General features: G+C 44.3%; 1 protein-coding gene across 1 annotated transcript in view; it reads left to right on the top strand.

Moving 5' to 3' along the window:
* The window catches only part of BAHCC1 (BAH domain and coiled-coil containing 1), a 1,784,093-nt gene that overhangs the window by 1,702,147 nt on the left and 54,755 nt on the right, over positions 1-27,191 (top strand). Inside the window, exons 26-27 of the mRNA XM_044085068.1 lie at positions 1,115-2,247; positions 8,733-8,969. Coding sequence (XP_043941003.1) covers positions 1,115-2,247; positions 8,733-8,969 — 1,370 coding nt within the window. The remainder of the gene's footprint in view (positions 1-1,114; positions 2,248-8,732; positions 8,970-27,191) is intronic.

Raw genomic sequence — 27,191 nt, 5'->3', positions numbered from 1 at the left:
GTAAAGGCTAATTTAGCAGATCCAGGATAGACCATCATGAGTGAGTGCTACCCTCAGAGGTCTTACAGGAGATTGTTCAAATGTGAGGAACTCCCCTATTTGGGGAGTTTCCGACAGATGGACAATCTCATTATCACAGCAGACAACTAAAGTAGTTTTGTTCCAGGACATCTTTCAAAAAGGTCTGGTAAACAGATGCATTCTCTTTCCTATGGATGGGAATGTTTTTTCAGACCCCCCCCTTTCTTTTTATATCCATAGTCCTTCTAAAGGTTAAGAAGGGCTTGCTAAAGATGCTTCTGGTGACTCCCTTTTGGACTAGATTGGCTCTGTCTTCTCATGCACCTGGCAAGGGCAGTTACCAAAACTGTTTCACAGAATGGGCTTGCTTTCACATGACAAGGATACCTCATCCACCCCAACATTCAAAATGTCATCTAACTGTACACAGTAGTAATGTGCATTTCTTGCCAGTAATATCCATTGCATGCATGTCTGAATTACCCATAGCTGGCTGTATGACCAGAAGCAATCTTTGATATAAACAGAAAACCATCCTCAGTAATTTTCTAGCCAGTGAAATAAAGCACATTTAGTCTCGGAAATGGAAAGCTTCTCTCCTTCATTTTTAAAGCAGTCACACTAAGCCTGTGTTAAAATTATTTGTTTGTTTGTGTCTTTCGGCTTTTCCCGGTTAAAGTCGCCACAGTGGAACTCCGGTCCACTAATGATTGGCAGTTGATTTTTACATTCCGGCTTGCCAGGCCTGATGCACAACCTTCAACGAAGGTACGCCCATTCATGCATGCCTCCACGCAGAAGACGCTCTAGCTGAGAATCGAACCGGTCAGCGTCTTACTGTGAGGCGACAACGCTACCGCAGCACCACCGCGGGTTTTTACTAAGCCTGTGTTAAAATCTAATGTAAAATTCTGGAGATATAGTATTTATTTTTTAATTTAAATAGTATGTTTTAAATGGAGGTCTCTAGGTTTCTTTCATACATTTATATTTTTTCTGTTTTAGATTCTTTGCTGGAAACACTTTTTAGGTACTGTCATTCCATTTTGCTCCACTTAAATTTCTCATTTTATTTCTGTCATTTGCTTTTCAGATAAAGCTGAAGATTCATGCTCAGATGACAAGATCCTTACAGCTGGAGATCGTTTCCTAGAAAGACACACAAACACAGTTCTAAGCTGGTCTAATGCTTCTCAAAGCAAAAAGAAGAATACAAGTAAAAATACTACTGCTGTGCAGAATCTCTTCCAGCTAAATGGTAATGCAAAAAAGATCAAGGTCAAGGAAGCCAAGGAAGCCATGTTTCCAATGCAGAATGCTCCTGTCTTCAGCAACAGTTTTAGGGTTGATTCATTCAGTAGTATAGCCAGTACCTACAGAACATTTGGAAGTAGTTGTAGTCTTATGCAACCACAGAAATCTGTCAAGGCTAAGAAAGACAAAATAATTCCAAGCTTTTCAAAGGGGCTGAAAAAGAAAGCAGGAAACGAGTTCCTTATCAAGTTGGACCATGAAGGAGTCATGTCACCAAAGACAAAAAATGGGAAAGCCTTGCTGTTGAGTGGAAAGGACTTTGGATTGAAGGTCAATAGCTCTTTACGAAGTCTTGGGTATTCCCATCCAGCTTTAATCACCAAGGACAAAAAGGGACGACCGGGCCTTCAAAATCTTCCTGTGAGTTTAGGAATAGAAAAATATGGTAGCCAGGCAGAGTATGGACTAAATTGTGACAGTGACTGCCATAGTTCTTATTCTGACATGGACGAAGATGAAGTGAATGAAGATAACTTAAGAGGTAATGTCTCCTCCAGTTTCATGTCAAGACTTTCAGTTTCATCTTCATCATCAGGGAGTTCAACATCATCAACATCTGGTTCAGTATCCACATCTAGCTTATGTTCGTCAGAAAATGAGGATTCCTCATACAGTTCTGATGAAGAGGACTCCACTCTTTTGCTGCAGACCTGTCTTACCCATCCAGTCCCTGCACTGCTTGCACAGACTGAGGCATTAAGAACCAAGAACAATGTTCCTCAGCGATGTTTCATTGCAAAAGCTATGGCTGTGGCCAACAAGGCAAAGCTGAAGCGAAAAGAAAGCCTGAGTCTTTCCAAAGCCAAAGAGATGACCAAAAGGCAGCGGCTGCCATCTGTAGAAAATCGGCCAAAAATTTCTGCATTTTTACCAGCAAGACAGTTGTGGAAATGGTCTGGAAATCCAACTCAGGTAGTTGCAGTACTAATTGCTGACCAGTATAGCAGTACAGTTGGAAAAGCGGTTTGATCTGTAAACTTAATATTTATATTTCTGTTGGTTCTTTTTCAGAGGAGAGGGATGAAGGGAAAAGCCAGGAAACTTTTTTATAAGGCAGTTATTAGAGGAAAGGAGATCCTTCGCATTGGAGACTGTGCTGTGTTCCTGTCAGCTGGGCGAATTTGCCATACATTGGTCGTATTGAGAGTTTGTGGGAATCCTGGGGTAGTAACATGGTAGTAAAAGTGAAGTGGTTCTATCATCCAGAGGAAACCAAACTTGGTGAACGTATACAATGATGGAAGGTGAGCAAAAAGGTGTTATGCATATTACTTTTGTACTGTTTTATATTCTTTTATGAATAAGAAGTGAAGCAAATGTTTATGTGCATTAGCTGGGATGGATAACTTCCTATTCTGTCAAACCTTTTTGAGGAAATTGTGTTTACCATGCTATATTGTATTGTGCAAATACAGTCATTTTTGCAAACATGTATTCATAGTTTATGTTTACCTTGCTGGCCATGTGGCATGCCATTATGGATAGTTTTCACTTAGCAGTAATCACTCCTCAATGGAAGTAACTACACATAATTAGAACTTAAAATAGATGGATGAAAAATCAAAATCCTTTGCCATCTACTTTGTGTGTTACATTGTTTAATGGTTTCTTTGATAGTATATGCTATGGTATATTCCCAGCAAGCTGAACATTGGTCATGGTCTGCCCTCTGTTTTCTCGATAACCAATGTCCCAGAAGTCATTTGTTCTCTTATGTTAGAGTGAAAACAGTGACTGATTGAGATGATTCTGTGCATTTTCGGGAGTTTCTCCCTTCACAGTTGGTGTGTGACTGTGGAGCTGGGTTATGCACGCTTGGGATTTGATGGGGACTTGCTGCGGTGTGGGTGTGCAAGGAGCTCGCCTCTGCAAAAACATATTTAGACATCTGCCATTAGTTTATGTTATAGTTGTGTTCCAATTATTTGTGATCCAGCAAAGTATTTCAGAGCAGTTTTCTTTTGATCAGTCACAGCAGAAATTTCTGCATATGAGTTAGAAGGCTACATGGAAAAGCTGAGTTAATCAAACTACAGGTTTTAGGCTCAATGTCTGCCACGGTTCTTTTAGTTCCTCTAGCAAGATTACACATGAGGATTCTTCAGTGGCTCTTGTCAACTCAATGGTCCTTTCAGGATCTTCCCCTCAATCATCACATCATGATTACGGAAATATGCAAAAGGGACCTTCGCTGGTGGCTTCAGACATCCAACTTGGATCAAGGAAAACCCTTTGTTCTCCCCCCTCCAGTGGTTACCCTGACGACAGATGCCTCCCAGATAGGGTGGGGGGGGCATTGTCTGGGCAGGCTAGTTCAGGGCTCCTGGCTTGGGAATGGGCTGTAGCTACCAACCGCTTCTTGGTAGCGACCCACATCCCGGGAAAGTCAAATGTATTGGCGGACAAATTAAGCAGGACAATTCTCTCTCCTCACGAGTGGTCTCTAAACCGCACAGTAGCAGCCCAGGTTTTCAAGAGATGGGGGACGCCGTGCTGCGACCTATTTGCAACTCCACAAAACACCAAGTGCCAAAGGTTCTTCTCCTTGATCCCACATCAGGAAGTACCAGCCATGGATGCTCTAGCACAACCTTGGCCAACAGGGCTACTTTATGCCTTTCCTCCAATTCCACTTCTTCCCAAAGTTATTCAAAAAGCTTCTCAACTGGGGTCTTCAATGATTCTGATTGCCCCATACTGGCCTAGTCAGATATGGTTTCCTTACCTGAAGAAGCATGCAGTGGACGATCCGTGGACCTTAGACCTGATTCCGGACTTGCTAATCCATCAGTCGGGACATTAGCATCAGTCCCTTCAATCTTTGAAATTGACAGCTTGGCTCCTCCACTTCCGACCTTAGTTAGAAGGCACACACTAGACCCGGAAGTTGTTCACATTTTATCTTCAGCCCACAAACCCACCACTAACAAATTGTACCTCAGTAAGTGGAAGAGGTTTGCTATCTGGGCTCAACTCAAGGGCTTAGACCCTATCACTGCTCCTGTCCCAGAGGTTTTGAAATTCTTAACATCCCTGTTTAATCAGGGATCTTCTGTCTCAACTATTAAAGTCCAACTAGCGGCTATCTCTAAATTCCACGAATCCACGGATCCTCCTTTGATGAGCAGCAGACTATGCAAAACGTTCATTAAAGGTGCGAGTCTATTAAGACCACCAGTTTTTCATCCTGCACCTCCGTGGGATCTTGATTTGGTGCTTCGGCATTAACATCTCCCCTTTCGAACCGGCTGCTACATGCGAGTTAAAATATCTGTCTTGGAAAACGGCATTCTTAGTGGCTATTACTTCTGCAAGAAGAGTTTCAGAGCTTCAAGCCCTGTCTATTAAGCCACCGTACTTGATTTTCCACAAGGATAGAGTATCACTTAGGCCTAATCCATCCTTTGTCCCAAAGGTCTGTTCTAGTTTCTGTCTTCAACAATCTCTAGAGCTACCAGTTTTCTTTCCAAAATTCTCCAATGAAGCAGAATACACTCTCCATAAATTGGATGTTCACAGGCAATTACGCTTCTATTTAGACAGGACTCAGCAACTTCGTAAGTCAGACCAGTTGTTTGTGTCCTTCTCAGATAATAAATTGGGCCAAACCATCACAAAAGCTACTATCTCAAAATGGATCAGAGATTGCATAACTCAGGCCTATTCTTCTTGAATAAGCAACTTACAACATCTATCAAAGCTCATTCTACCAGAGCTATGGCTACTTCTATAGCTTTTCATTCCAAGCTCGCTATATCGGAAATTTGTGCTGCGGCTACTTGGTCCAACCCGCACACTTTCATTTCCCACTACAAATTGGATGTGGCATCTAAAGGACGAGCATCATTTGGTTCCACGGTACTCAGGAGTGTTTTCCAGTGAGCCACCCAGGATTCAGGTGCTAGGGACGCTGTCCCATCAGTCAGAATGTAGGCGAGATAGGATCACATAACATCTTTTAGTTATGTACTCACCATAACTTCAGATGTTTGGGATCCATCTCGCCTACATTCCTAATACCCACCCTCCTTCCCCCTACCTTGCAGATCAGAAGAGATTGAACGGTTTTGAGTTCAACTGTTTTATCTTGTTTCATCTGACGATGTTATATAAGCAGGGTATGCGTGTGTGCATGTATGCGGACAAACTAGATCTGGGGGACTGGTAGTGGTGCATCCTGGGATATAGTAAGCTCAGCCAATAAGAGACTTCGCTCTTTGGCATAAGCGTGCCGAGTCGGAGCCGAGGGATCGGCTCCGAACCCATCAGTCAGAATGTAGGCGAGATGGATCCCAAACATCTGAAGTTATGGTGAGTACATAACTAAAAGTTTAACCCCCTGCTCAAGGGTTAGTTTTTCTAGCTTGTCTTTTAGACACCTCATTGATAACTATTTTCATCCCTTAGAGAAAGAGTCTTCTTGTCGTCAGCACTTTCTAAATCTGGCTCATCAAAGCATATTCACATCAGGATCTTGGATTAAATGGCATCTTTTATTCTTATGGTTCCATGTACTAGACTCCACATGAGGAACATTCTGAGGTTCCTCAGATTCATTTGGGTCCAGCATCTGCATCCTTTAACCTTCCATTTTCTGTTTTCAGTTTAGAAAGCTCAACTGATGGGGCCAGTCAAGTACTAGTAATTCCAGGTCTTCCTCTTTTTCCCCATTTTTTTTTCAGTCAGTCACAGATGTCTCAGACTTTGCATGGGGGTCAGTGTCTCAAGATGCCAAGGTTTAGGACATGTGGGAGACTCATTTCAGATGCCAACATATACATTGCAAGGAAATTGTGACCCTAATAAAAGGTCTGAAAGATCTGAATTAGCTGTGGACACTTGGACCTCTGTTAGTGATAACAGACAATTGCATAGTAATGTGGTATGTAAACAAACGGGGGGACAACAACACCACAGTGCTGTGGTATATAAATAGATAAGGGGGGTTAGGTCTTGTCGACTTTGCGAACTAGCTGTGATTGCCTGGGAACTGGTGATTCAACAGTCTTACTCTTCAGGCAGCATATGTTAGAGTAGAACACAGTAAAAGGCTAATTTAGCAGATCCAGGATAGACCATCATGAGTGAGTGCTACCCTCAGAGGTCTTACAGGAGATTGTTCAAATGTGAGGAACTCCCCTATTTGGGGAGTTTCCGACAGATGGACAATCTCATTATCACAGCAGACAACTAAAGTAGTTTTGTTCCAGGACATCTTTCAAAAAGGTCTGGTAAACAGATGCATTCTCTTTCCTATGGATGGGAATGTTTTTTCAGACCCCCCCCTTTCTTTTTATATCCATAGTCCTTCTAAAGGTTAAGAAGGGCTTGCTAAAGATGCTTCTGGTGACTCCCTTTTGGACTAGATTGGCTCTGTCTTCTCATGCACCTGGCAAGGGCAGTTACCAAAAACTGTTTCACAGAATGGGCTTGCTTTCACATGACAAGGGGATACCTCATCCACCCCAACATTCAAAATGTCATCTAACTGTACACAGTAGTAATGTGCATTTCTTGCCAGTAATATCCATTGCATGCATGTCTGAATTACCCATAGCTGGCTGTATGACCAGAAGCAATCTTTGATATAAACAGAAAACCATCCTCAGTAATTTTCTAGCCAGTGAAATAAAGCACATTTAGTCTTGGAAATGGAAAGCTTCTCTCCTTCATTTTTAAAGCAGTCACACTAAGCCTGTGTTAAAATTATTTGTTTGTTTGTGTCTTTCGGCTTTTCCCGGTTAGGGGTCGCCACAGTGGAACTCCGGTCCACTAATGATTGGCAGTTGATTTTTACATTCCGGCTTGCCAGGCCTGATGCACAACCTTCAACGAAGGTACGCCCATTCATGCATGCCTCCACGCAGAAGACGCTCTAGCTGAGAATCGAACCGGTCAGCGTCTTACTGTGAGGCGACAACGCTACCGCAGCACCACCACCGCGGGTTTTTACTAAGCCTGTGTTAAAATCTAATGTAAAATTCTGGAGATATAGTATTTATTTTTTAATTTAAATAGTATGTTTTAAATGGAGGTCTCTAGGTTTCTTTCATACATTTATATTTTTTCTGTTTTAGATTCTTTGCTGGAAACACTTTTTAGGTACTGTCATTCCATTTTGCTCCACTTAAATTTCTCATTTTATTTCTGTCATTTGCTTTTCAGATAAAGCTGAAGATTCATGCTCAGATGACAAGATCCTTACAGCTGGAGATCGTTTCCTAGAAAGACACACAAACACAGTTCTAAGCTGGTCTAATGCTTCTCAAAGCAAAAAGAAGAATACAAGTAAAAATACTACTGCTGTGCAGAATCTCTTCCAGCTAAATGGTAATGCAAAAAAGATCAAGGTCAAGGAAGCCAAGGAAGCCATGTTTCCAATGCAGAATGCTCCTGTCTTCAGCAACAGTTTTAGGGTTGATTCATTCAGTAGTATAGCCAGTACCTACAGAACATTTGGAAGTAGTTGTAGTCTTATGCAACCACAGAAATCTGTCAAGGCTAAGAAAGACAAAATAATTCCAAGCTTTTCAAAGGGGCTGAAAAAGAAAGCAGGAAACGAGTTCCTTATCAAGTTGGACCATGAAGGAGTCATGTCACCAAAGACAAAAAATGGGAAAGCCTTGCTGTTGAGTGGAAAGGACTTTGGATTGAAGGTCAATAGCTCATTACGAAGTCTTGGGTATTCCCATCCAGCTTTAATCACCAAGGACAAAAAGGGACGACCGGGCCTTCAAAATCTTCCTGTGAGCTTAGGAATAGAAAAATATGGTAGCCAGGCAGAGTATGGACTAAATTGTGACAGTGACTGCCATAGTTCTTATTCTGACATGGACGAAGATGAAGTGAATGAAGATAACTTAAGAGGTAATGTCTCCTCCAGTTTCATGTCAAGACTTTCAGTTTCATCTTCATCATCAGGGAGTTCAACATCATCAACATCTGGTTCAGTATCCACATCTAGCTTATGTTCGTCAGAAAATGAGGATTCCTCATACAGTTCTGATGAAGAGGACTCCACTCTTTTGCTGCAGACCTGTCTTACCCATCCAGTCCCTGCACTGCTTGCACAGACTGAGGCATTAAGAACCAAGAACAATGTTCCTCAGCGATGTTTCATTGCAAAAGCTATGGCTGTGGCCAACAAGGCAAAGCTGAAGCGAAAAGAAAGCCTGAGTCTTTCCAAAGCCAAAGAGATGACCAAAAGGCAGCGGCTGCCATCTGTAGAAAATCGGCCAAAAATTTCTGCATTTTTACCAGCAAGACAGTTGTGGAAATGGTCTGGAAATCCAACTCAGGTAGTTGCAGTACTAATTGCTGACCAGTATAGCAGTACAGTTGGAAAAGAGGTTTGATCTGTAAACTTAATATTTATATTTCTGTTGGTTCTTTTTCAGAGGAGAGGGATGAAGGGAAAAGCCAGGAAACTTTTTTATAAGGCAGTTATTAGAGGAAAGGAGATCCTTCGCATTGGAGACTGTGCTGTGTTCCTGTCAGCTGGGCGACCGAATTTGCCATACATTGGTCGTATTGAGAGTTTGTGGGAATCCTGGGGTAGTAACATGGTAGTAAAAGTGAAGTGGTTCTATCATCCAGAGGAAACCAAACTTGGTGAACGGCACAATGATGGGAAGGTGAGCAAAAAGGTGTTATGCATATTACTTTTGTACTGTTTTATATTCTTTTATGGAATAAGAAGTGAAGCAAATGTTTATGTGCATTAGCTGGGATGGATAACTTCCTATTCTGTCAAACCTTTTTGAGGAAATTGTGTTTACCATGCTATATTGTATTGTGCAAATACAGTCATTTTTTTTGCAACATGTATTCATAGTTTATGTTTACCTTGCTGGCCATGTGGCATGCCATTATGGATAGTTTTCACTTAGCAGTAATCACTCCTCAATGAAGTAACTACACATAATTAGAACTTAAAATAGATGGATGAAAAATCCAAAACTTTGCCATCTACTTTGTGTGTTACATTGTTTAATGGTTTCTTTTGATAGTATATGCTATGGTATATTCCCAGCAAGCTGAACATTGGTCATGGTCTGCCCTCTGTTTTCTCGATAACCAATGTCCCAGAAGTCATTTGTTCTCTTATGTTAGAGTGAAAACAGTGACTGATTGAGATGATTCTGTGCATTTTCGGGAGTTTCTCCCTTCACAGTTGGTGTGTGACTGTGGAGCTGGGTTATGTACGCTTGGGATTTGATGGGGGACTTGCTGCCGGTGTGGGTGTGCAAGGAGCTCGCCCCCTGCAAAAAAACATATTTAGACATCTGCCATTAGTTTATGTTATAGTTGTGTTCCAATTATTTGTGATCCAGCAAAGTATTTCAGAGCAGTTTTCTTTTGATCAGTCACAGCAGAAATTTCTGCATATGAGTTAGAAGGCTACATGGAAAAGCTGAGTTAATCAAAGTAAAATTTGGATGGAGACCTGATAGTGAGATGTAGAAATGATTACTTAATTTGCAGCCTCCTTTGGAGTCATATCTACTGCATCTAGAGGTACAACCATTTTCTTCCTAACCTGCATATCCACAGATACTAAAAAATGTAACTTTTCTTCTACCGGATAATAGTATGCTAATTAATCGCAAAGTACATATGCAATATTAGGCACACACTCATTCCTAGCAGTTCAGCTAGCAACTAGCTGGGTTAATGGGGCTGTGTGCCAGTCAGTGTTCATACAGGTGTGTGTGTGTGTGTGTGTGTGTGTGTGTGTGTGTGTGTGTGTGTGTGTGTGTGTGTGTGTGTGTGTGAGATTTGAACTAAAGGGCATGGAGCACAGGTCTGATTTCTGACATGGCTTCGAATCAGAATTCACTGTACTTACAGTAGCCTCCATTTCATTACCAGAATATCTTTGTCCTTTAGCAGAATGTTTTCTTCTCCTTCCTCATTTGCTGACAAACACAAGGTTAACCAAAGAGTAGCTCACATGCAAGAATTCAAGTCTTGAGGTTCAGTCTCTGACTTGTAACAAGCTAATGCACTTCAAGCAAATATGAAACTAGTCTAAACTTGGGCCAGAAGGATTGGCTTGCTTTGCATCTTCCCACGCAGTTTGACAGCTACCAGCGTTGCTAGAGGTTGCCCCTATTGATGTCCTTCCATATCTCTGTTGCAGTATTCTTTACAAAAGGGATCTCCTGCCTAGAATAGCCCAACATCCAGCCCATATACCAAAGCCTTTGGAATTTCTAGAGGTTGTATGTCACACCTGTGCAAGGCATAGGACATAAAGGTGGCATACAGATGTACATACCTCAGAACGTCTTTGCTGCCAATCCAAATGCAATCATTGAACTCTCCTCCTTTTGAAATGGTGTGTTTACATGTAATCCAGAAAGGGAAATGTCAGTGTGGGAGGTATATTCCTCATAAAGACCATCACAAGTGGTGTCTCTTCTGTGTAGGTGCTTCTCACAACCATATGCAGGGTTCTGTCAACCAAGTGTTTGTCCCTAAGACCCTACATAGTTGTCTCTCCTCCTTATTGATTTACCCAGGAAACCAATGTCTAAAATTGTTGGCACAAGGTCTTATGGAGGAGTCTTCCCATCCTGAAAGTCAGCCATGTGTCAAAAAAAAAAAGCCCAAAGAACTCTGGTGTGATTCGTCGGCTCTCCCGCCACCCCCAGACGTCTCTCGAGAGACTGGTAAAAGCCCAGAGGATTGTCCAGTTTGTTGCTTCCGATTCCTCTGCCCTCACTCTGTCAGAGGTTGGCATGGATCCAGCATTTCGCACATCCTTGGAGGTTTTACAAGCATCTGCTCTGAACATGAAGGAGCTTCAGCTGATTATATCTGAGGGACCGAGGGGGATACTGCAGATCCTAGTTCAGGAGAGGATGCCTACTTCTTTGAATGAATGTCAGCAAGGGTCCATACCTCCTAGGGCTTTTCGGATAGACGTCCCTCAAAAGAAAAAAACAAAAAAACAAGTATATTTTCCTTGCTGTTAATGATCCCCAACGTGAATGACAGGATTTTACTAAGTGGATGTTTAAGACCTTAATGGCCTTGAAGCCACCTCAAGGAGTCTCTGTACCTGCTCCTCCCTAGTCATCTACTTCTTTTAAGAGACTCAGAGAGCAGGAGTCCTCTGAAGAAGGTTTTGATTCTGGGGAAGAGACATTTGCATATTCTTCTCACATCCCTTCTCCTTTGGATTATGGATCTGAGAAAGAGGATTCTATTAATCCAGATTCTCCCTTAGTGGAACTCTCTTTTGGAGACACTTGTTTCCTGCATGATGGAGTATTTCAAATGGGTCTGTTCTCAGGTTTCTGAATTCAAAAGAGGTACTATGAACTCCTCCAGATGGAGTATCCCAGACCTTCTGCTGTTCCTTCAGTCTTGGCTGTAATCTTAGATACCTCTTCAGCAGCCTCTATTGATCCTGATTCTCAGCCTTCAGCTGCCAAGAAACCTGACAAGATTTTACAAGGTACCTGATGATTGTAAGGTTTTGTACAAATGTCCTTCAGTTAATTCCTCAGTAGTGTCTGTATCTTCTAACGAGCCTTCTAAACGTTTGTCATCTTCTAAACTACTTCCTTCTGATAAAGATAGTAGAACCATGGAATGTCTAGCCAAAAAGGTATATACTGCTGCCACCCTGGCTTTTAAGATTATTAATCACCAGACTGATATGATCAAGTTTAGCCCTTCTTTCTCAAGCATTTTCTAACCCTCTTGATTCAGAAGAAGAGGATCTTGTCCCATTTCTTTTTGCGTTCTTCCCCTCAAGTGGCTTGTCACTGTATTAAATGTAGCTGTAATGCAGATGATGCTTCTTCTAGGGCTGCTACATTTGGTTCTCTTTTGAGGTGCTGTTTTTCGCTTCATCTTCGGCCTTTACCTGATGACATTATAGATAAATTGTCGGATGCCCCTCTTGATAACAAGAACCTCTTTGGCTCTGCTTCTGCTGAGTTTTTAAGTCCCTCCAGAATAAAGGTAAGGCCTTGCATTATTCATAGATTCATAGATTAGTAGTAAGCTAACTGCCCTTGCGGGCCATTGTAAGCCTAGCCAATTATTCCTTGTGAGACTCAAACCCTGCACCTTGTGTTTGTAAGTCAAACACCTTACCCATTAGGCCACCCTCCAACCAGTTGAAAGATATTTTTGTTTCTCATATCCCTATATGTTAGAGAAATTATCCAGCCAAGTCTGCCTTTGTTTCCAGATAGTCCCGCCCTCCAACTAAGGATAAAACGGGTTCTAGGTGTGTACCCCCACCCAAGGCATCTCAGACTCCTACTTCTCAGAAGCCTCCTTTGCAAGACAAACCAGGTTCTATCAGACAGTTGGCTTCCCCTATCCCTAGGCCAGATTCCTCTATCCCTTCATCTTTCCCCTCTCCCTTTGGTGAAAGGTCACTCAAGACTTTTGGGTTTTGTCCGTCATTGACATGGATATTTCATGGTGTGGAAATCCCTTCCTCCTTTTCTGGCATCCTTCAACCTCCTCAGGAACAGCTTCCTTTCTTTCCAGAACTCCTTCATGCCCTTCTGGATCAGGGCACCATTCATGTTGTGCCCCCTACCCAGGAAGGGAAATGATTTTTTTTTTATTCCAGGATATTCTTGGTTACCAGGAAGGAAGGCATCTGGAGACCACTTCTGGACCTTTCTCACCTCAGTACCTTTCTAATAGTCCCTTCCTTTTGGATGTTGTCCCTTCAGCCCTGTTCCTTCTTTTTCTTCCCCAGGCCTTCTTAGTATCTCTGGACCTTAAGGATGCTTCCTAGACTTCCCTATTCATCGCCGTTGTCCAGAAGTTTTTATGTTTCTGTTTTGTCTTTGCACTTTCAGTTCTCTCCTTTGCTGTTTGACCTCTCTACTGCTCCAAGGGTGTTCACCAAATGCGTCACTCCTGTCATTGCCTTCTGTAGGATGAGAGGGGCTCAGATCTTTCTTTATCTTGATGACCTGCTCATTCAGACTTCATCCCCTGAGGTTCTGCTTCAGCACCTCCAGGTTACTGTCTGTTACAGAGCCTGGGGTTTACCATAAGCTTTCAAAATCAGTCTTGGTTCCTTCTCAGAGTCATGTTTTTTCTCAGTTGCAGGATCCAGACCAATCCCATGCTGGCATCCCTACCTCCACTGAAGGCCCTCTCTGTTATCGCCTTTTTTCAGTTTCTTCTTCCTCTAGTTTCAGTCACAGCCAGGGATTTTCTCAGGGTTCTAGGATTCATGAATTCCACCATTCCTGTGCTGCTTCTAGCCAGGCTCCATATGAGAAAACTATAGTGGTTCCTCAAGTCAGTATAGCTTTGACACTGTCAGTAACTAGATTTCCTAGTTCCCTGCCTTCATGTCTCAAACTTGAACTTCAGTGGAGGATTCCTCAGCTTTCTGTCAACTTGGGACTTCCTTTACAACTTCCAGTGCCATCTCAAGAACTCTTTTCAAATGTCTCAGACAGGTGTGCTGAACTTCCTTCTGTTCCCTCAAGGCCTAGGGACTCTGGCCTCCTCATCAAAGATCAGATCACAACAACATGAATGAGATGAGAGCAGTCCTGTTAGCTCTTCAATCAAGCTTTTCACAGACAATACCACAGTGATGTGGTATATACACAAGCAAGGGAGAACACGGTCATGCCCTCTTTCCATACTTGCTGTTCAAGTATGGGATCTAGCTGTCCAGTATTAAGTGGCTCTCTGGGTTGTCTGCATTACTTCAGAGCAAAATATAGCAGACTCCTTGAGCAGGTCCAGGACATAGGCTGACAAATGGATGCTTCACATTGAGGTGTTTCTGGATATTGTCCATTTATTGGGTATTCCACAGGTAGATCTTTTTGCCTCCCCTCTGAACAGACAACTTCCTCTTTTCTGTTCCAGAGTCCCAAGCCCCCAGCTTGGAAGGTGGATAACCCTGTCTTTTCCTTGGAAGGGGATGTTTCTTTATGCCTTCCATCCCCTTCGCCTAATTCCAAGGGTTTGCACAAGATCAAACAAGACTCCCCCAAAATCTTGCTGATGACTCCCTTTTGGCCCAGACACCATTGATTCTCTCTTCTTCTTCTTCACTTATTCAGGGCAATCAACACATTAACCTCACCGGATGGACTATCTCATAGAAGACAAGGAATCTCTTATTCACCCTCACGTGTCCACTCTTCAACTGATGGTGTGGGTGATAGGGTTTTGATCCCTTTCAGGCACCTCTTTCCTGACGATGTGCTTCAGGTTTTTGCAGGAAGCCAGGACACTCACTACCAGGAAATCATGCATGTCCAAATGAGAAAGATTTTCTGTCTGGTGCCTTGCTCGCTATCACAATCCCCTATCTTTGTAGATTTGTCTGGTTCTCTCTTATTTGTGTGAATTGCTTCATACTGGGTTAGCATATCCCTCAGTTAAAGCTCACCTCTTGGCTACTTCTGCCTGTCTGCCTTTGATTCCTCATCTGTCCTGTAGGTGTGAGATCAGGCAGTTTCTTAAAGGTATGTGGGACCTCAGTTTTGTTTTTGAAAAGTTGACTGAGGCTCTTTTTGAGCCTGCAGCAACAGCTTCTTTGCAGCATTGTCCTTGGAAAACTGTTATTCTTTTGGTCCTTACTTCATCTAAGAGAGTATCTGAACTCCAGGTTGTTACGGCTGTTCCTCCTTTCTTAGTTTTTCACAGGGACAGGTTGTCTCTTCGTACTAATCCTTCTTTTATGCCCAAGGTGGTCAATGAGTTGTCTCTTAATCAGTCTATTTATTTACCCTCCTTTTTTCTCTTTCCACAGCCTGCTAGTGAGAAGGTCCTAAACACATTGGATTTGCATAGGCAGCTCATATTTTATTTGGATAATACTAAGGCCACTGGTAAATCTGAGCAACTGTTTGTTTCTTTTCATCCCAGGTCTTTGGGTTTGGCAGTTACTAAACAAACCATTTCTTCCTGGATCTCTAAGGCCATTTCTTTTTGTTACTCCTTTCATGGTAAATGTCTTTCTGCCTCCATAAAAGCTTGTTCTACCAATGCTGTTGCTCCCTCTGGTGCCTTTTTCAAAGGGCTGGATATCAATTCCATCCTTGAGACTGCTACTTGGACGTCCGTCCATAACTTCACTAAACATTGCGAGTAAGATGTTGTTTCCAGAGCAAGAGCTGGCTTTGCTAGAGCTGTCCTGCATGGGTTTCTAGATGGCTGTTCTGTGCCTTCCTTCTACTAATTTCCTCTTGAGCTTTTGTACTCCCATTGTGTAAATAATGCTGCAACAGTGATATGGAAGGATATAACTCAGTTGTTTAAAATCTTAACCACAACGGTGGATATCGTTCTCTTCACTGTTGCAGTATTAGCTCCCTTCCTTTCCCCTTCTACTCTGCCCTATTCTTTTTGCCTTCCTGTCCAGAGATCTCTTTTTCTCCTTCTGGATGAACATGTTCCACCTGGTCACTAGGGATACTCTGTTCTTCCTGAGGCTTTTCAGTTCTGAGGTGTGTACTTCTGTACGTCACCTTTGTGCCCTTTGCCTTACTCGGGGAGCATAAGTGTGGTGTACGACATCTATACATTCCAAAGGCTTTTGTATACTGGCTGTCCTTGGCAGGAGATTCCGTATGTAAAGAATACTACAACAGTGAAGACAAGGACATCTACTGTTATGGTAAGATTTTTCACAACTGTACTTTCCTTTTAACCTTTTGATGAGCTGCCATTCTTGTTAGTCCACAGGACTCTGACAACCTCTTCATCTCCTTTGTCCCCTGACTTGGGATGTCAGCTGTGTAACAGAAAGCTAACACAACACCATTTTCATCAAATTAAATTAGTCATTGTAGTTTCTTCCTTGGAAATCTCTGTTTTTAGCTGCAGTTAACTTCTAACAGAAGGATTTCTGTACTTCAGCATCATTAGAGGGGATGTTACTTTCCTGAGCTGCCATCCTTTAGACAAGTTGTTAAACTGAGGTCCAATCTACCTAAGTTACTGATAGCTTAGATTGATGTTAAGGGACCCAAAGCACCTACTGATTAAAGTCAAGAAGTTTTTTTCAATTAACATATACTCAGAATTTGCAGCCCATGTTTTGTCACAGCACAGCTAATTTGCCTTTCATACCTTCAGAATTCCTTACCTGCATATGCAATTACTATATTACGTACTTAATTTTTTTTTGCTGTCGTTCATTATGCAGACTTGAAGTACATCTGATAATTCGAGTTTTCCCTAATCTGCAACATAAAATTTATTTTACTGCACCAAACACTATACCATGATAAAAATATAGTCTGTTATTTTAAACTTTTTAATTTCCAGTACTTCTGTGGTAAGGGCATGTTCAATCTAATGTCCCAATTATTTTGAATAATGCATCCAATAATTCTTTCATCTAAACTGTAATCTAATACCATAAAATTATTCCTGTTACTACAATCCTTCTTGATTTTAGCACACTGATAACCTCCAGATAAAATGTGGAAATAATTTGTAACCCTTGATCCGATGTTGTCTGTGTTCGTCCAGTTCAACATTTAGGTTGTTGGATCCAAACGGATCTGACCTTGGCAACTTCTTCTAGAGTTGCGGATCCGAGGCACTGACTCCTCTCTACCCATAATTCTCTCCTCTCCACTAAATTACCTCAGATCTCATTTGCCGACTGAACGTCTTAGACTTGTGCCCAAGAGCTTCATCTTTCACCCTTAGTGAAAATATCCTGTTATCTGATGTTGTCATTTTCATTCCTCTTCAAAGTATGGGTTATGGATTGGATCCAAAGATACAACTTGGCTGCATTCTACTGATATTGGATCCAACTCTTGAGCTCCTCCCTCTACCCACAATGCCCTAGTCCATCCCCGGTACCTCAGATCTCATTTGCTGCCATCTCACACAGATGTGGATCTTTTCTCTAAGCATTTAATAGTTGTTTTAGGTAGCCATAAGTGCATTTTTTTATCTATATAGATATATGTGTGTGTGTGTGTGTGTGTGTGTGTGTGTGTGTGTGTGTGTGTGTGTGTGTGTGTGTGTGTGTGTATGCGCGAGTATATATATGTATATATATATATATGTATGTATATATATATATATATATATATATATATATATATCTGAAGTAGGAAACTTCATTTGATCATCAACCTGTGGGTATTGGATCCGACCTGGATCCGAGCCGGCAGCTTTCCAAGCTAGAGAACTGAGCTCCAAGCTCCTCCACTTTACCCATAATGCCCTGCCACCTCCTTCCAATCCCCAGATCTCGTTTGCCGCGGCTTTATCAAGCACGGGTTTCTCGAGCTCCTAGCTTAGGCAATCTGTAAGTTTATAAAATCTTATTCGTTTTTGTGTGTGTGATCGGTTAACTCCTTAGTTTAAACCCCTCTACCATTCCTTTTAGTTTAAAGCCTAGTACTCCCCCCTTTTTTCCCTTAGGTGTTTGTGTGAAGTGCGTGTGTGTGGGATAATGGCCGCGGGCTCTAAGGCCATTTTTTCTAAGTGCACTGAGTGTGGTCATAAACTTTCTCCAGCGGATGGCCACACTCAGTGCGTCCTCTGCCTGGGTGTTTTGCACTTGTCTTCATGCTGCCAAATTTGTGCAGCTTTTAACCCCCGGGCCCTGAGGGATAGGAGGAATAAGCTGATTCTGTTGGGTCTTCTACCCTCTGAGTCGGCTTCCTCCTCCTCTCCCTCAATGGCTACAGCTGCGGCTGTTCAGCCTGTTGTTCCCTCTCCCGTGGCTGGGACTCAACCTCCCATTTCTCCTCAGGGAGAGAGGGACTCTAGGAAGGAGAAGAAGGAGAGGAGAGAGAGAGAAAGGGAGAAAGAGAGAGAGAGGGAGAAAGATAGGCATAGGAGCCACAAATGGCGGGCCGAATCTGCCCCCTCAGCCCCGCCTGCCAAGCTGCTCTTCTCACCTCAGAAGATTTCCGGACCTTCCTCCCCTCGGCTGCGTTCTCCATGCTTCTCACTGGAACCGGAGGAGGAGGCCCAACCATCTTCGAGGTCGTCACGGTGGCCTCTTGTAGGTCGACCCGCAGTCTCTCCGACGCTGATATGGACCGGATGATGCGTTGTTTTCTCCAAACCCAGATGTAGATGGGAGTGCTGCTGCCCCCCCCCCCCACTCCGGGGAGGAGTTCAGCCCCACTTTTTGCCCCAATAGCTCCTTCTCCAATCCATTATTTGGTTTCGGAGCCATCGGATTCAAGGAGTCCCGGGGCCGGGGTGTCAGCGCCGATGGTTATAGTTACCTCAATGCCAGCCATGCCCTCGAGTTTGTTGGATCCCCTTTCAGATCCGAGCTCTCGGAGCCGTGAGCCGTGCTTCGGATCCGCGGAGGGAGCCAGTGTGTCTTCAGCTCCGTTTCAGTCAGAGCACACTTCCCTCTCAAGTCCGAGCGCTTTGGCTCCGACACCGATACTCGCGCCAGATCCGAAGGTGTTAACCACAAAGCCCAGAGAGATTGGTTCACCCTCGGCTTTCGACGTGGTGGAGAGGGTTCTCTCAAGAGGTTCGAGACCCCCTACTCTTTCTTCGGATCCAGCCCCCACTCCCTTGCAGCTGGGCTTGTCTTCCATCATCCAGTTCCAGGGACAGCCTGCGTTGACGCCCCAGTCCGTTCCACTGGCGGAACACGGCCCTGTTAGTGAGCCCTCCTCAGACAGTCCCACCAGGGCGGTCCTTCACAAACGTAAGTGTAAGAGGAGGCACTTGGACTCCCCTGAGTCCCTCATGGAGGACACCAATTTGGAAGAAGGGGAAGGCTCCCCCAGGTCACCCCCGATGATGTCTCATTTGGAGACATTATGGAAATGCTTCGCCTGAAAGGGGGGTGGTCAGCCCAAAAGCCTTCCTCGGACGAGTCGGTGTTTCTGGAGGCGTTCGATGCAGGCCCGTCTACCTCTTGGGTGTCCCCTCCAGCCGGCCCCCCTGGTTGATCTCATCACTACCAGGGAGTTGGAGGAACTGGACACTGTAGAGCCGATCCCCAGGAGGCCAGACAGGATTCTCAGTCCCCCCGTGGATAGGACGGCTTGGAGTAAGGGTTCACCGGTAGATGCCATGGTGGTGGCGGCAGCCTCCAAGAAGGAACTTGCTCAGGATAGTTCCTCAATCCATCCCACTGATAAGGAGTCTCGGACTATGGATCGTATCGGGAAGCAGATGTTTGCTTCAGCTACCTTTCCTATAAGGGCGCTGAATTACTTGGCCCATGTAATTAGACTTCAGCGGGATCTGGTGAAAGAATATGCTGAGTCTCCCCCTGAGTCCATGTCAGACGAGGACAAACGGACCTTCTCGACTCGCATGGCCACTCTCAAATCTGTTTCGAACACGTCTATGCGGCTACTTTCCCATGCCATGGAAGGAGCCGCTAGAGCCTGCGGGTCCGGTTTCGCCTTAAGGCATCACGCCTGGCTCCGGCTTTGTGACTTTGCGGAACCTTTCAAGGCGTCCTTCGCGAACGCACCATTCAACGGCTCTACTCTGTTTGGGAAGACTGTCTGCGACACATTGGTTCAGAGCGAAAAAGATGAGAAGATGCTGTCTGCCGTCGGAGCCCGCTTCTCAGCTCCTCAAAGGTCCTTTTCTAGGAACCAGAGAGGACAAAAGATGTGGTTCCGGAAGTCTCAGCAGTCCTGTTATGCTCCGCACCCTTCGTCCTTCAGAGGCAGAGGGGGACAAGGTGGATGCCGCCCCAGAGGCAGAGGGGGGCCAAAAAATTTTGGTTCACAGGAACCCTTTTCTGATCAATCCACGCAGCAGCCCTGAGGGGTTGCCCGACTGCTCCTCTCTGGAGGCAGTCAGGGGGCATTTTTCGAAACACTCGGCCCAATGGGAGTCCATAACATCAGATCGCTGGGTGCTTCGAATAATATCCAGAGGTTAATTCTATCCCTTTCATAAATCTGCCTCCTCAGTTGAGGCGTCTCCCTGATGTACCACCCAGTCAGAGGGAGGCTGCAGCTTTAGAGGTAAAAGAGCCATCCAGCACATCCCCAGGACAGTCGATTAGGGAATTACTCCAGGTTCTTTTTGGTGCCAAAGAAAACGGGGGGCTTAAGGCCGATCCTCGACCTTGCAACAATGAACCTCTTCATTGCCAAGGAAAAATTCCAGATGGTCACGCTTCAATCCATTCTGCCCCTGCTGCAGGAGAAGGACTGGATGTGCTCCATAGACCTCAAGGATGCGTACTATCACATTCTCATGGACAGGCATTCCAGGGGTTTTTTCCGCTTCTGGCTAGGGGCCAGTCATTACCAGTTCTGGGTCCTACTCTTCGGTCTCACCACAGCCCCCAGGGTGTTCACCAAGGTCATGGCAGTTGTTGTAGCGGTCCACCTGAGGCTTCAGGCAATACAGGTTTTTCCTTACCTAGACGACTGGCTCCTGACCGCCCCCACCAGGCATCTACTCTGCTTAGCCAGGGATTGTTTCCTACTTCTAGCGTCCCATTTGGGGATCACCATAAACTTGAAGAAGTCATCCCTCCAGCCAGTTCAAGTCTTTGAGTTCATAGGGGCCAGGATAGACACACTTCAGACCAAGGCCTTCTTGACATCAGACAGACTTCGCAGTTTGACCTTACACGTTTAAGCCCTTCTCCAGTCACCTGCCTCGTCAGCGGAGTTAGTCCTGAGAGCTTTAGGGTCCATGGCAGCAGCAATCAACCTCGCGCCCTTAGCCCGCTTGCACACAAGGATTCTCCAGTGGACATTACAGGTCCAGTGGTCCATCCTTCACCATCCGTTGGACTTGCCGATTCCTCTTAGCAGAGTGCGCAAGAATTCTCTCTTGTGGTGGCTGCACTCCCGAGAGCTTCAGGAAGGGTGACCGCTTGTTATGCAGCAACCCCAAGCCATGGTGACCACGGACGTTTCTTGCCTTGGGTGGTGGGGGCATTACGAGGGTGGAACTGTTCAAGGTGTGTGGACTCAGACAGAGACCGTTCTGCTTATCAGTGTTCTGGAGATGAGAGCGGTGCTTCTAGTGTTGCAAGCCCATTATGCCTTTCTCCCTCCAGGGACTATTGCGATTCAGTCAGACATGTCGGTGGTCTGGTACATCAACAAACAGGGGGGGACCAGGTCTTACCCTCTTTGTCGAGAAGCCATGAGAGTTTGGGATTGGGCGATATCCACCAACCATTTTCTGTTAGCAACGCACATTCCGGGTCGTCCAGCATTCTAACGGACAAACTGAGTTGAACCATCCTCTCGCCTTACGAGTGATCTCTGAATCCCTTAGTAGCGAAACAGATCTTCCACAAGTGGGGTCAGCCTTGCTGCGATCTCTTCGCGTCTCCTTCCAATGCGAAGTGCAGCGAGTTTTTTGCTCTAATTCCCCCTCCGGGGGAAAGCCCCAGAGATGCTCTAGTTCATGCTTGGCCACCCGGTCTTCTGTATGCTTATCCTCCTCTTCCATTGATGATAAAATTCATACAGAAATCTCGTCGGTTGGGGAACAAGATTATCCTCATAGCCCCATTCTGGCCTAATCAAATCTGGTTCCTGTGCCTGCAGTCTCATCTTATAGCTCCTCTCTGGATCTTGGATCCCATCCCGGATCTAATATCTCATCCGTCAGGATTAAAGCCCCTGAACCTGGTCGATCTCAAGCTATCAGAGTGGTTGATCCAGTTCCATTAGTTGCTAGGACTCCCGGTATCTCGTCTGCAATTAGATCTAGCCTGGTAGCGGCGCATAAGCCGTCTACCAGGAAGGTTTACAATAGTAAATGGAAGCGTTTTTCTCTTTTGGCATCTCATAGGAAATTGGACCCTTTCACTGCTCCCATCCCAGCATTGCTCGATTTTCTATCGCATATTTTTCAGCAAGGGGCCAGTTCCTCTACTGTAAAGGTTCAAATGGCTGCCATCTCGCATTTTCACATTGGAGATAATCTCAGTCCCCTCGCTTCCACCAAGATTTGTAAGGCTTTTCTGAAAGGTACGTTTCTCCTGAGACCCCCTGTTAGGAACCCCGTCCCTCCTTGGGATCTAACTTTGGTCCTTCAAGCTCTAACTGGACCTCCTTTTGACCTTGCATCCTCTGTTGATTTGAAATTCTTGTTCTGGAAAACTGACTTTTTGGTAGCCATTACCTCAGATAAAAGAGTGTCAGAGCTTCAAGCACTCTGTATTAAAGCCCCGTATCTGGTTTTCCATAAGAACAGGGTCTCTCTCAGGACTAACCCATCTTTCCTACCTTAAGTGGCCTCCAAGACGAACATCAATCAGTCCAGTATTCTTCCATAACTATCAGAACAAAGGGGAGTACAAACTTAGATGTTCATAGGCAGTTACAGTTTTATTTACACAGAACAGCGGCCTTCCGCAAGTCTGATCAGCTATTTGTCTCTTTTGCTAAACCCTTCTTGGGTAAGCCTGTATCGAAGGTGACTCTGGCCAGATGGATTTCAAATTGCATTTTGTTCATATATAAACTTTCTGGCTTGCCAGAACCTGCTGGGGTTCACGCTCACTCTACCCGTTCTGTGGCTACATCAGTTGCATTCTGGTCAAAAATTCCCTTAGATGACATTTATTCTGCGGCTACTTGGGCATCCTCTCATACCTTTATCTCTCACTATAAATTGGATTTAGTGTCTAGAGGAAGGGCGGCTTTTGGCTCTGCAGTGCTCCGGAATATCCTTCCTTGATGACCTCCCAAGTTGTTTGGTAGCTGGGGACTCTGTCCCACAGGTTGATGATCAAATGAAGTTTCTTACTTCAGATAAAGAAGTTATGTATTCACCATAACGTTCCATCTGAGTAGGTAACTTCATTTGTCAGCAACAGACCCTCCCTCCTTCCCCCTAACCTGGTTCTTTGGTTTCCTGATCACTAGGATGGTTTATCCAGGTCATTTGTAAATCCTTAGTTTAGGATTCTCCAGGTTGTTGCTTTGTCATGGTGAGATGTTGCAGATGGGCAAATGCCATCTGGGGATTAGAAGAGGTGGCAGGTTATTATGGGTAAGGGGGAAGAGCTTGGAGCTCGGATCTCTAGCTTGGAAAGCTGCCGGCTCGGATCCAGGTCAGATCTGATACTCACAGGTTGCTGACAAATGAAGTTACCTACTCAAATGGAACGTTATGGTGAGTACATAACTTCTTTATACGTGTGTGTGTGTCTATATATATATATATATATATATATAATGTGTGTGTGTGTGTGTATGTATATATATATATATATATATATATATATATATATATATATATATATATATATATATATATATATACTCTTTATTTTTTAAATATCTCATATTCATACTTTTGCCGCCCTCTAGTTTTTTTCTGAGTTTCTCTGTCAGCCTTCTTACTTAAAGTAATTTTCATAAGTACCATTGTTGGTACTCTTTTTCTCTTTTTCTATATTCCTATCCTTTTTAAGAGGGTATCCATTTTTTACCATTGTTGGTAGTTTATGCCTTTGTCTTAGTTAAAAAAAAAAAAAATATATATATATATATATATATATATATATATATATATATATATATATATATATATATATATATATATATATTCTTCGCTTCCTTTTTAGCCTACAGTGTTGATTATGGCCGAAAAGCCAACAACTTGTAAATAATGCACTTCCTGTGGGCACAAAATCCCCAATAAAGATGCCTACAGGGAGTGCATTTATTGTTTAGCAGCAGCACACCTAGGTATGAACTGTACCATCTGTGAAGGATTTAACTCCAGGGCTATAGCTGATAGGTGTAACAAGCTTGTCTTTACGGGGTTACTTACACAAAAATCTTTTTCTTCCTCAGGGGCTCAAACCCCAAGCAAATCTTAAAATGGTCCTTTGGAGCACAGAAAAAATCCCCACCAATGTTTCAGAAGACATCCTTGTCCTCGGAGCCTCCACAGGAAGATACAGCGGACGTTGGATCCAAAGAAAAAAATCTACGGATCCTAAGGCTTTGGATCCGATAATCTTCTCTTGTACTCCTCCTGTGCAAGCAACAGATCTGACCTTGGGTGTGTCTCAGACTCCGAGAAGTTGTTCACCCAAGTTTGTTATAGATCCTATGTCTCCACGGCTCCACTCCCCTCTTATGCAAACCCCAAGGAAGCACTCCAGACCTCAGTCCACCACTTCATCCATCTGGTCCTCCAGGAGTCTCTCTGAAGCAGAAGTGGGTAGAATAATGAGGAAGTTCCTCAGAGCTTAGATCCAGATGGGGGTTATTCTGGCTCCATCTCCCATCGGATCCATAATCCTTCGGTCCACCTCACATGCTATTGCATCTTCCTCCTCTGATTCATCCTTCAGTTTTCAGAGTCCCAGGAACCAAGAGTTCTAAGAGTACTGGTGTCAGAGCCGAAGTGAGCCATGCCTTCGATCCCGACTGTATCTCTGACCAGTTCTATTCCTATTCCCTCAGATCTGAATGAATTCCGGAGCCAAAGGAATGGGCATCGGATCCGTGGGGCCTGGATCGACTCTGATCTTGCCTGAGCCTTCCCTGCCCCTTGAAGCATCGGTGTTAGATTGCTCAGGTCCAGCCCCCTCCATGAGACACCAATCCGGTCAGAGTCATGGCTTGCCTGCTTCAGAGATCTTGGCTGCAGTACAGATGGCCATGGCTTTCCTCATCCACCATCCTTCAAGATGTGGAGAGGATTTTCTCTCATGCAAGGGACCCGGTCTCTCATACTTCCTTGAATCCTACATCCTATCCCTCTTTGGTTCCAAGCTCTTATCCCATCAGACCTACTCCACAGGGATAGCCAGTACCAAGTAGCATCCTGACAGTTCCCATTGAGGAACTACCCCTGTCTTCAGATGCCTCTCCAGAACATCCCAATGAAGAGGTTCACCGAAAGAGGACATACAAAAGGAGGCACATACATTCCCCTATGGAATCCATCACCGTGGATACTAACTTCGATTAAGGGGAAGGATTCCTGATATCACCACCTGATGCTGTCTCCTTTGGAGACATTTTGGAAATCCTTAAGCAAAAACGTGGTTGCTCCTCAGATAACCAATCCCCTGAGGAGTCAGTACTCTTGGAGGCTTTTTTTTTTGACCGATCTGTGTCTTGGGTGACTCCCTAGCCAATGAGCTTATCAGTCTAGTCTCTTGCTGGACATGAAAGGAACAGGACTCTGAACCCGTCACTCATAGACCTGACAGAAATGTATTCCCTCCAAAAAATAGACCACATTGGAGCTATGGTGTCCCTGTTGATTTGATGGTTATGGAGGCAGCCACCAAGATGGAACTTGCAAAAGAGAGCTTCTCTGTCCACCCCTGTAATAGAGAGGCTAGGACACTGGACAGGTTTGGAAAGTGTGTATTTGCATCAGTGAACTTTGCCTTGCAGTCCCTGAACAATGTGGCACAATTTACTAGACTACAGAGGGATTTGACTAAGGAACTGTCAAAAGTCTCTCTCAGAGTCCATGTCTCCAGAGGATTATAAGACATTATCCTCGCAGTTGGACACTCTTTTATCTATATTGAATGTGTCCATGAGGCTAATTAAGATACCTCATGGGCCGCCAGTTCAGGCATTGCCATAAGGAGACCCACCTGGATGCAGCTGTGCAATTTTGATGAGCCTTTCATGTCTTCTTTCATCAATGCTCCCTTTGATAGAACTTCTTTGTTTGGCCCCTCTTTGAAAGAAATGCTTTCTCACAGTGAACAGGAAGGAAAGACCCTGTCTGCTGTAGATATTTTCTTTTCTACCCCTCATTGATCCTTCGCAAGCAGTCAGAGAAGACGAAAAAATGTGGTTCTGTAAATTCCAAGGATCTTTCTAGGATGCACATGGAGTTAAATCCCACACAGGCAGAGGAGAGAGTTTGAATGGAAGACACCAGTCTCGTGGCAAAGGAGATCTGCAAAATCAGGGCCTCCAGGATTCTTTTCCGAATAGAACCTTTCAGCACTCCTGAAGTGCTGCCCAACTGCCAGCTTGTGGAGGCAGTCGGGGGATGTTTGTCCTTGCACTCAGATGCCTGGGCTACTATAACAAAAGATTCTTGGGTGCTAAACATAATATCCAGAGGTTATTTTATACTATTTTTCCAAACACCATCCCCAAGAGAAACAAGCTTCCCGATGTTCCACCCAGTCAAGAAGTAGCTGCAGCTCAGGAAATTCAGAAGCTGTTGGATAAAAAAGTCATCCAGGAGGGTCCCACCAGACCAGAGATGATTTGGAACTTATTCAAAATTTGTTTTAGTGCCAAAAAAAAAGACAAGGGACCTGAGACCGATTATGGTTCTAAGCACCCTGAACCAGTATGTGAAAAAGTCCCAAATGTTCACTGTTCAGTCCATCCTACCTGTTTTACACAGAGATGATTGGATGTCCTCAGTCGATCTTCAGGGTGTGTACTATCACATCAAAATAGACAGAAGATCCAGAAGACATCTGAGATTTTGGTCAGAGCCCTGCCCTTTGGTCTCACTACAGCTCCCAGAGTGTTTACCAGATGTATGGCAGTGATAGCAGCTCACATGAGACTGCAAAGATTCCATTATTTCCGTACTTAGATGATTGCCTCCTCACTGCTCCACATGCCCAAATCAAAGCTACCACCAGTCAGATCCTGGAGTTCATCGGTGCTCATCTGAATGCTGTAAGTCAGACTGCTTCTCTACCCCCACATCTTGTGACCACAGTCAAGTCCTAGGTGCCGCATATCATTTCTCATCCTGCTCCTCCTGCCAGACTAGTTCTGCAGGCTCTGGAGTCTATGGGAGCATTAGTCCCCTTAGCATGTTACTATATGCATGTTTTGCAATGGTCTCCAACTGTTCACTAGTCAGTTCTTCAGCAGCCTCTTTCTTATCCAGTCAGACTCTTGCAGTTAGGCAGAGACCACCTTCAGTGTTAGATCCATTTG

Source organism: Protopterus annectens, chromosome 10.part0 (genome assembly GCF_019279795.1).
Source record: "Protopterus annectens isolate FY-2018-M chromosome 10.part0, PAN1.0, whole genome shotgun sequence".
Taxonomy (NCBI): Eukaryota; Metazoa; Chordata; order Ceratodontiformes; family Protopteridae; genus Protopterus; species Protopterus annectens.
This window is presented reverse-complemented; position numbering and strand designations above follow the sequence as displayed.